At 56.1% G+C, this 9,382-nt stretch overlaps 5 protein-coding genes and 1 non-coding gene across 6 annotated transcripts; 3 read left to right on the top strand and 3 right to left on the bottom strand.

The window, feature by feature from the left end:
* Window positions 1–88: 88 nt before the first annotated feature.
* On the top strand, window positions 89–1,298 carry K437DRAFT_36672 (uncharacterized protein). The gene has a single exon (XM_013384978.1). It carries the CDS (start codon window positions 564–566, stop codon window positions 1,179–1,181), a length of 618 nt encoding a protein of 205 aa, XP_013240432.1. The 5' UTR covers window positions 89–563; the 3' UTR covers window positions 1,182–1,298.
* Window positions 1,299–1,671: 373 nt separating this feature from the next.
* K437DRAFT_259710 (NADH dehydrogenase, alpha subcomplex, subunit 6) lies at window positions 1,672–2,373 on the top strand. Its single transcript, XM_013384984.1, has 3 exons — window positions 1,672–1,836; window positions 1,959–2,165; window positions 2,253–2,373. The coding sequence occupies exons 1-3, from the start codon at window positions 1,732–1,734 to the stop codon at window positions 2,334–2,336; spliced, it is 396 nt and encodes a 131-aa protein (XP_013240438.1). The 5' UTR covers window positions 1,672–1,731; the 3' UTR covers window positions 2,337–2,373.
* Window positions 2,374–2,420: 47 nt separating this feature from the next.
* Window positions 2,421–4,877, bottom strand: K437DRAFT_259709 (uncharacterized protein). The gene is made up of 5 exons (XM_013384983.1): window positions 4,739–4,877; window positions 4,417–4,676; window positions 3,450–4,357; window positions 3,114–3,383; window positions 2,421–3,042 (listed from the first exon to the last, which is right to left on the bottom strand). Exons 1-5 carry the CDS (start codon window positions 4,759–4,761, stop codon window positions 2,491–2,493), a joined length of 2,013 nt encoding a protein of 670 aa, XP_013240437.1. The 5' UTR covers window positions 4,762–4,877; the 3' UTR covers window positions 2,421–2,490.
* Window positions 4,878–5,120: 243 nt separating this feature from the next.
* K437DRAFT_259708 (uncharacterized protein) lies at window positions 5,121–6,740 on the top strand. Its single transcript, XM_013384982.1, has one exon. It carries the CDS (start codon window positions 5,508–5,510, stop codon window positions 6,705–6,707), a length of 1,200 nt encoding a protein of 399 aa, XP_013240436.1. The 5' UTR covers window positions 5,121–5,507; the 3' UTR covers window positions 6,708–6,740.
* On the bottom strand, window positions 6,735–9,153 carry K437DRAFT_276499 (uncharacterized protein; the record flags this gene model as incomplete). The annotated part of the gene is made up of 6 exons (XM_013384981.1): window positions 8,819–9,153; window positions 8,262–8,722; window positions 7,975–8,209; window positions 7,119–7,898; window positions 6,901–7,033; window positions 6,735–6,812 (listed from the first exon to the last, which is right to left on the bottom strand). Coding segments are annotated over exons 1-6 (1,887 nt in total), but the record flags the coding sequence as incomplete, so codon positions are not given.
* Window positions 9,154–9,222: 69 nt separating this feature from the next.
* On the bottom strand, window positions 9,223–9,326 carry K437DRAFT_t59. The gene has a single exon. It is a non-coding gene; the product is annotated as a tRNA-Ala (tRNA).
* Between the last annotated feature and the right edge of the window lie 56 nt (window positions 9,327–9,382).

The raw sequence follows: 9,382 nt of genomic DNA, 5'->3' as shown, positions 1-9,382 counted from the left end.
AGTGCTGTCCAGAACGCTGGCGAGTGCTGAACTTTGGGCGCGTCGGTAAGGACAGTTCGCCTTGTCAAATGACCTCTTATCGTTTCCCAAACCCCTCCATTGAAACGGAATTTCCGTTTACTCCGTGGCTATGTCGATCACTGTGATGGAAGTCACTTCTACACAGGATCTCAATTCTGTGCGCTTCGCTGGTTCGAAAACGAACCCGTCTCGTCCAGCAGCAACAGTTGAGCCCGAGGTTTAGCACGAGCTGACCTCAACCGCAGTGGCCGATTCCACCGTCGCCGCCGGTGCCACTGTCACCACCAGCACCGCTGGAATCACCAGTCTGTCCTTGGAATCATGGTCACCATTATCATGTAAGGCGCGGCTGCGGTTACCAATGCGCTGTCCGCAGTCTGACCTTCGCAGCCTCTTTCATTCAGCACCGGCTTGGAGCAGCACTTTCGTTTTCATCGCCTCCACAACCATGCTGCCCACTTCCAAGCCAGCAAGGACTGACTGGACCTCGCGCTTGTGCGCTTTACGAGTTGGCAGGCGGTACAATCGGGTTGCTCGCCAAGATGCGCTCCTTCTTGCTGCGAAATGAAGTCGAGTCAGACAACAGCTGGAGTCAGGCCCGATTCCACGACAAAATATCCTGCGCTCTTCAGGTGGGAACTGGGGCCAGAGCCAAGGCGATTGCTTGGAAATCGACGCGCTGGTCAGTCAAGCAGCAACGCGACCACAGCTCGCACCGACCCATTTTCTTGCCCTGCAATCGAGCATACCTGATTCGACGGAGGCTAATAATCAGCCTCGCGATGTTTGTCTGCCTATCCATGCATATCCCTATCTCCTACAATGAGTCTTGCTTCCTATTTTTTTTCGGACCCTCGGTGCGGGCGAGCGCGGATCAGGTCGACCAACCCGCTGAGGCAATTCGGTTGCAAGAAGCGGCGCGGCCAATGGTACCCATCCGAGTTCCAAGGCCATACCTGTTCCATTTCACCGGCGCATGCCTCTACACGCAAGATGTCGCTACCCAACGACGTTGTCTTCTGTCTCCCATTGTTAGCGGGCTCGCAACAACGGCAGACGGAAGGGCAAGTGTATGGCGCATTGTTCGCTGCAAGCGCTGCTCGATTGCGCTTGGATCTTCCACGCTGCTTAGAAAAATAGCGCGGCGATGGGGCTGCTGAATGAAGAGTATCGGGCAACGTTGGAGGCAGCGTGATTCATCATTTTGAAGGCATTGGCCGAGGTCATTAAACGTTGTCGACGCGCCAGATGGCCGCTGCGAAACGCAATAGACGTGCGCTATCTCACTCGAGCAGCCTGTCAATTCCTATTGTGTATTCAGAAGAAGGAACGTACAGACACGACGCATAGTAAGTTGCATACATGCCAGCGTCCTATCTGAACGAGGGCATGTCTCAAGCCGTGCATTTGTAGGAAGGAAGTTCAACATCGTCATGAGTTCGCCGCAGACTATCCTTTGAGGATGAAGCGATGAGTTGGGGAAATTGTGTAAACTCAGTCGCTTCTCGTCTGCCAGTGCGCAGCTGCGGTGGTCTGGCCTTGCATGCGCTCCCGCTTACGAGTCTGCGACTTGGGAGAGTTGCGAGCTCCAGCGAGTGAGGATTCGAATCCATGGACCCATTCAACGTGAATGGTTCTCATCGAGTTGCTCTGTATCTCCAGCATCGGAGCCAGCTCAAGTCCTCGTGCTCATCGTAGACGGCGCCTAGCATGACGACTATTCCTGCGCGCTTGGCGCAGACCACGCGCGTGAGCAGGTCGTGGGGAGAGGCCCAGGCTCGTTCGCGGACACTGTACCGGAACTGGTACCGCGCTGTGAGTGCCTGCCCGCCTTCGCATCCTGCGCGACTTGGTCGCCTTACGTCTGTGGCTAGTAGCTGAGTGCTTTCACCTTTCTTGATGTCGTTCCATGTGCCCTGGTGTGGATCGTGACGCAGGCCCCCGAGATCTGTGCGCTGTATGCGCTCGATGTGCCCCCCTCAAAAGTCCGCGCGAAGGTACGCACCTGGTTTGAGGCCAACAAAAACATCAAGGATCTCGCCGTCGTCGACGTCATGCTCTTCAAGGGTCATGCAGAGTATCAGGAGACCATGAATGCATGGAAGCAAATTCCGCATATCATGAAGTGGTTCCGTGAAGAGGAGGTGAGTCTTGGCCAGCAGGGCTGCCGTTCGGGGCTAGCTTTGAGTCACAGAAGGATGGCAGCTTACGATAGCAACGCTGCCTCCCAGGCCATCCCAACGCCGTCAACTTTCCTGGAACGCTTCTACGCAACGCGGGACGAGGGAAGGGGCCCGACAGCACGTGGCTTGTAGAGATTGTGACCCAAACAATATACAGAGCTACACGAAAGGCTCGGAGCATCATGTGCTCGATCGTGCCAGAGTTCGACACCGCAGTCGCATTCAAGCGGAAGTTGGCAGATCCGCCAATGGGTTCCATGTTACTTTTGATACAGGTAGGTGGAGGCTACTCTTCATCATCGTCAGCGTCAGCGTCGCCATCGGATGGTCCAGAGTTGGCTGCAGCTGCTGCCGCCGATCTCCGGCGCCTTCCCTCGACGGGAGTATCGTCCTGCTGTCCTTCTGCCTCTTCTGCTAGCGCCTTGAGTTCCTCATCTGCATCGATGCTCTCAGAATCGTCATCGTCGTCGTCGTCATCACCATCATCGCCGTCGCTGCGATCGCTGCCGCTATCCTTGTTGCCCGCTACTTTGTCCTTGGCCGCAACACCTGCATCTTCCATAGATGCGTCCCCGTCCGGCTCATGCCTGTCGCGCACAGTGGTATCCGCGTGGGTATCTGTGTGGAGCGCATCGTGCGTCGCAGCACCTTCCTCCACCTCGCCTTCCGCATCTTCCATCTCGCCCTCTGACTCGTCCAGGACAGCTTCCAGGCGCGCGTCGAGGTGGTCGACGAGACGACGCTGCCGCCATCGTTTCTTGATTTCCTTTTCGAGCGGTTCCCGCTCTGCGAGACGAATCCTGTCCCACATACCACCGTAGCGGCGAGATTCGTTCCTCTACGCAAGCAGAAACATGGCACATCAGTATGCTGTCTCCAGGTGCAAGAACGCGAATCAGCGCAACGTACCCTAATACGCTTTTGCCTGAGTGTGTAGCGCATTGCAATTGGGTGCCAGTACGCAATCTGGCGCTGCGACTGCTTGCCTTTAGTTGCTGCTTTTGCTGCGTCGTCACCACCAAGCCCGGCCCGCTGTTCCGCACGCCAGGCCCTCTCTGGGTCGCTCTGTGGTGGTATTCCTGAGCTGTCGTCAAACACAAAGACGTACTGCGAGCTCGCTTGTGCGGCGTCCTGCTCGCCAGGCTGGTAGTCGCGGTGGAATTTGAAGCTTGTGTAATCCTGAGAGCATGTGATGGATGGCAGTCAGCGAAACGAGTAAGGCGAATGGGAGCCAACGATACGTACATCGGCGGAAGGTTCCTCGCCTTCCTGTTCGGGCTGTGGTGTTACATGCCCCGTCCTGCGCTTCTTCTCATACCGTTCTGCAATCTCTTGCTCAACATTCTGGTGACTTTTCGTGATGTTCTCCTCAATACTCGCTTCCTTGGCTACAGCATCGTCCCTTTTACGTTTCTTGGGTGCGGCTGTCTCCTCGTCATCTCCAAATAGTTCCTCGTCCTCCCCATCTTGATCCGCAGCAGATGCACCGTCGCCCGTATCACCCGCCTTGGCATCGGCTGCGGCTGCCGCGGTGACGCTGTCCTCGTCTTCGGGGGTGATGAGGTAGAAAGAGATGCGCTGCTCGTTCAGGTCGGTGTGGACGGGGCGCAGCAGTGCGGATGAAACACGCGGATCCGCGATTGGCTTGCCGTCTTTGACGCGCCCTGGCCAATCTTGAAAGCGGACGATCTGGAAATTTGTGCTCCATGTTTCTGCATCCGGTAACAGGTCCCAGCTCTGTACCGCTCGAAGATTCCCCTTGGTCGGGTGTTTGAGCTCGGAGAGGGGCTGCGTTTTGATTTTGGCAAATGTTCTGTTGATACGGTCGATTTGCGCCTCACGAGATGTGTCAATGCTTAGCTTCCGTGGCCTCTTTTCTTTACGAGTGCCCGATCGGATCTGCTCCATTCCGAGATATTCAGTTCTTCGGAGCCAAGTGACTCCGGCAGCACTAGCGCGAGGGGCCACGCTCGGACCGAGCCCTGCCTGCGAACTTCTGACAGCGCCATTGACACCAGTTGTAGCATACGAGCCGACATGTTGAGAGGGGCTCGATCCGCCGACTGTTGTTCTTGCAATAGCGCCCAGCAGAAACTCGTCTTCTGGATCGAGATTCAGCGCTTCAGCACTTATGAGATCGTGCGGCGCGACAGCTGCCCGTACAGATCTGGATCAGTCTCAGAACAGACTGTCTCGCCGAGCGCACACTCACCTTTCAAATTTCCTGTCCAGGCGCCAGAAAAGAGATTTAGATCAAGTGGCATTCCTTCCTCAGCATCCACGACCACGGGAAGCGAGTTTGCCTGCGCAAGCCTCGAAGTGAAGCGCAGGCCGGCGTTCCCTCCAACATTCCCCTGCGTCTCGGGCCCATCCGCATAGCGAGAGCTCGGTGTCTCGACCTTGGTGAGCTTGGGAGGATACGGAGGCAGCGGGATGGGATTCGGATAGCGCACCCTCTCGATAAGGTCACGGCTGGCATTGGCAAGCGTATGTCAGTGACGGTGTCTTGTTCAGAAGCAGCACTCGACACTCACCTTTTTCGCCCAGAGGCACTCATCGTGGCAATTGTCTTGTGTGCCAGCAACGCTGAACAGGTGTACCCGATATGCCTGCGCACGTTCACAGACAGGCAAGGTGGTGAAAAGCAGTGGGTGGCGATGCTACAGATCAAATGTGAGAGAAGCGGTGAAGAGTCAAGAGGGAGAGGACGCGGCGCTTTTGGGAGATCTGACCTCTGTCCTTCGCGCAACACCGCAACCTTTTCGTCTGGCGCACGGACAGTTGCTTCGTCAGCACCGACAACAATTCTACCATCTTCTCGTATATGAAATTTCGCAAGTCGTCTCGATAGATTGTAGACTAAAGTGTACAGCTTTGAGAATACCAATGTGCATCTCTGTTGTATGTCCGCCCTGATGTTGAAGTGTTCTGTCTGTTCTCCGCAGATGGGCGAGAGAGGGAGATCTTCGATGTTTTGAATCCCCACCCGAACGGATGCAGCTTCCGTTCTGAGAACCTTGGAGCCGTTTGTCAGCCTAGGAAAACACTCTCTGCATGGGTTTGATACCGTGTCGATCTCAATGCTGTGTTATGGTGGATTGGAAGAATGTTGCAAAGGCTCGACAAGCTCGTGGCCGGAAACCCACGGTCATGAGCGCATGAGTCATCACATCCATACCGCAACCAGGCTCAGGAAGATTGATCCCGTATATTCTTTCTACTGACTTCACCATTCCCATCCAAGGCCTGCTTAGACACAGCTGCTTGTGACAGATCCGACGATCTATGATACTCTGCAGCAATATGCCTGCCTCGTTAGCTGCGCCGTTCCCACCTGCGGACGCAGTCGTTGCGACTGTGCGCAAATCGTGCAAGGAGCTTCGGGAAGCCAGCGGTATCAGCATTTCTTCCTCCAAGATTGATGCCTTTTTGCGCTCTTTGGATGAGTATACCTACGAGAGGCTGAAGAAGGAGCACGGCGTCAATTTCCCCCTACAGTTTGCCTCGATCCATGTCGAGGTAAATTTTCTCGCCGTTCTGGCGCTGCTCAACACACTCTCCGGGTATCGCAGCGTCTTCCACCAGCACACGGGCTCAGGAGCCTATCAAAACGTCATTAAGCTGCTCTTTGGCCTGTATATTGGATCGGCAGACGATGGCGGCACAGGCAAACTCAGCGCCCACGGGTTGGCATCACTTACTGAGGACGACGTCGCCGGAATTTGGGGGGTCAGCCTGCTTGAAGAACGACCGCACGAGAGCATGCCGGCCGTGGTCGTCGGAAAGCGCGGTGGTGCAATGCTCGAAGTCGTCCAACTCGTCGTCAAGCTGTGCCGCGAGACGGGCAACATTCTCCTGCAAGGCGGCTATCCGGATCTCGGAGCATTCGCGTTGGAGGCACTCAAAGAGGGCGAACGGATTGAGAAGCAAAAAGGCGAAGCTACCGGTGTGGACACGGTCGTGGATAAGCTTGTGCGAGGGATACCAGGCTTTGCAGATATGCATCTCGTGGACGGGAAGCAACCCGTCTACCTCTTCAAGAAAGCTTTTTTTTTCGTCTACAGCATTCACGCTCGATTTGCAGGCAACAGCTCGTTCCCTGTACGCCTTCCCTCTGTCAACGACCTACCCATGTTTGTCGACAATGTGATCCCGACTATGATCAAGCACTTTGGTATGATCGACATTTCCGAGAGCAGCTCCGCAGCGCTGCAACAATGGGCGAATCCTAGCACAAAGCCTACGTCATCTGCAAATGGCGTCGAGGAGGGCCCCGAACTGTCGCATGACGAGGCGTATAGGGTGAGGGCTGCAGCGCTGGATGCCGGTGTGGCCATCACTGCTCGCGCAAAGGAACTCGCGCAGGCGGAGCCCGAACGCTACGGATGGATGTCTACAATGGTCGAGGTAGACGTCGACGGGTACCTCTGGGCAGTAGCGAAAGATGACCAGGCGTTGCGCAAGGTACCGCGCCTAGTGGAAAAGCAGACAATCATGTATTGAAGGCGTCCCGAAAGCACATGCTACGCGAGAGCTAGATAGTCTCCATGGTCAAAGCGAACAGTCGGATAGTAGCGAGCGCGGACCTTGCGCCCACCGAAAAAGCGTCTGGGATGAAACGAGTTAGCGCCTATCTTCGAGGAGAGCTGCACAAAGAGCCAAGGAAGGGGAGGACAACACGCCGTCAAGGTCTCACCCATCCAGGTCGCGGACTGCTTTCCAAGCGCCCACTGGCCCGCTATACCGCACAAATATGAGTACCTCTGCCTGTGCGGGAACCGGGTAAATGAAGACACGCTCTACAATGCCGTGCTTGGAGCATTCTTCGCCTGTGGCAAACCAGAAATGTCCGAGGCAGCAAAGTCAGAATAAGGAGAAGGGTCCGGCCTGACTCTGCCCGATCGAGACACTCACGAATCTCGTCCTGCAGCTCGTCGTCAATGTCCTCCACGGCGACCATGTTCTCCAACAATATTGTCTCGCTCGGGTCTCCAAATCGCCTCTGTTCCTCCTCCTGCCGCGGATCAGCATTGTTGTTGACGATCTTGCCCATCGCATGCAGGTTGGCTTTGGTGTTAGCGTCATCTGCGTTGCCGTGTGGAAGGGCGTACCGGCGCTGCTGGGCGCCCTGTTCTGCCTTGCTCGCCTCGAGTGGCTGAACGATACCCTTGTTGCCCTGGGCGCCGATTCCTTCGCCCTTCTTATAGCCGTACTTCTCCATCAGGCGCGCGGCAAAGCCCGCTGGGTCGGGGCGATGCTTTGCCTCGTCTGTGTCGGTCGCGGTTAAGCTAGTGGCCGCGGCGGCTGGCTGGAATGCAGGAGGCTTGTCGGGCTTGCTACCCTGCATTTGCGACAACTTAGCTGCGATCGCAGCCGCTGCGCTTTTCTGGGCTTCATATGTGCTCGTGCTTGGCGCCGAAGGAGGGCAACCTGGCGGGGCCAGTGCTGGCCCTGCAGGGGACGAGAGAGTTTGCATCTGCTGTTGAAGAGCCTGAGTCAGGGCAAGTCTGCGCGCATAAATTTCGTCGGCCGAGGATGTCTGAGTGCGCTGCTGATCTTGGTCGTCTGGCATACCCACGCTTGGCATGGGCATAGCTGTGGGAGGTGGAGAAAGGTACGGCTTTTCGTCATCTACTTTGGGAATGCCAGCGCGTGCGGTAGACGCGTTGTATGTCGGTGGTGGGGCAAAGCCTTCTGCAGCAGCACCGTCGCCACAAGAAGTCTGTCAACGACACTATCTCTCGGGCGAAAGAATCACTGCTGTACGCACTGTACAATGTTTTCGGCAGTCTCGTTTCGTCCGGCTCCTGCTCGTCACTCTCGTACTCTGAGCTCTGATCTCCTCGCCTCGCTACATCCTCCTGCCTTTTTTCGCGAGTCATTCTCCGCCGCGTGCGCAGCAGCTCTTTGAAAGCCGCATAGTCATTTGGAACGCGCGGATCGTAGTCGGCATCCATGTGGACGCACGAGATCGCACCGGGCGAGTGCCCTCGTCTGCGTTTTTTCTGCAATAAAGGGTTGAGCATGCTTGTTGCGAGTGAGGAATGTTCAGCGCACCTTTTTATTTCGCGATCGCTTGCCCTTTTCCGTGCTGTAAAAGCCATTGATGTCGTCATCCATGTCATAGCCATCTTCGGGCTCATCCGTGTCATCTTGGGGGCGTTTCTCTCCTCTTGCTTCGGCAGCCGCGCGCGCCAGAGTGCGATCAGCCTCGATCTCTTCGGGCGGCAGCGTTAGTGGCGGAGGCCCCAAGAGGCTAGGCACTGGCGCAGTCAGTTTACTGCTTGTCGCTGGGACGGCTGGACCCTTATCAGAAAGAACTTGGTTGGCGTCATGGACCGACGTGGATTGCATACGGCTTGGTCTGGGTGCCGCTGCGCTCACAGCGACCGGTGGCGCAGGTAGGGTAGTCGTAGCAACAGCAGAGGAGGCGAGCACTTTGGGCTTGGGCTTGCCAGCCGCACCAGATCCACTTTTACTGCGGGGTGCGAACCGCAGAGCCGCAGACCACGGCTGGCCTTGACACCGCGCAGATCAATGTGCGTGTAAAGGAAAGGCCACATCGCGTGAGCCACGGGGTATCTCGAACAGCAAGGTATCATGAACTGCCGTACCTGATGATGACGGAACTGCAGAATTCGTCAAGCCGGTGGCTGCGGCTGAATCGCCTCCTAGTGAGGGTCGACCTGCCTCCAATGCAAGAGATGCGCCCGAGGAAGGCGGGGCGGTAACCTTCGACGACGCTATCGCATCTCCCGCAGGCGTCTTGAAGATGCCTGCATAAAGCGTAGACCCAGAGGGATGCCCTGCCGACATCTTTGCAACGACGCAGCCGCTGCGGGCGCTTCAACGAGTAAACGTGGGCGTGTGGTCCGAAAGGCAACCGCTGCGAAGAAGGCTGCGTCTCTTGACAAGTTCCATTTCTCATTTCAACTTCAGCAGAAGGCGGCGGGCAAAAACGCTGTTTGAGATACAAAAAAGGATTCACACAATGCTGCAAATGACAAAAAGGAAGGTATGGACTTCCAGGGAATTGAACCCTGGACTTCATGCAAGCGAAGGGAAATCGTATTGATTGTAAACCCATGCTAAGCAAGCACTCTACCACTGAGTTAGAAGCCCAATAAAGATCTCCAAAGGATGTGGACTTCCAGGGAATTGAACCCTGGACTTCATGC

The sequence above is a fragment of the Tilletiaria anomala genome, assembly GCF_000711695.1.
Source record: "Tilletiaria anomala UBC 951 chromosome Unknown K437scaffold_134, whole genome shotgun sequence".
Classification (NCBI taxonomy): Eukaryota; Fungi; Basidiomycota; class Exobasidiomycetes; order Georgefischeriales; family Tilletiariaceae; genus Tilletiaria; species Tilletiaria anomala.
Note: the sequence above shows the minus strand (reverse complement) of the source record. Positions and strands in the feature narration are given on the sequence as shown.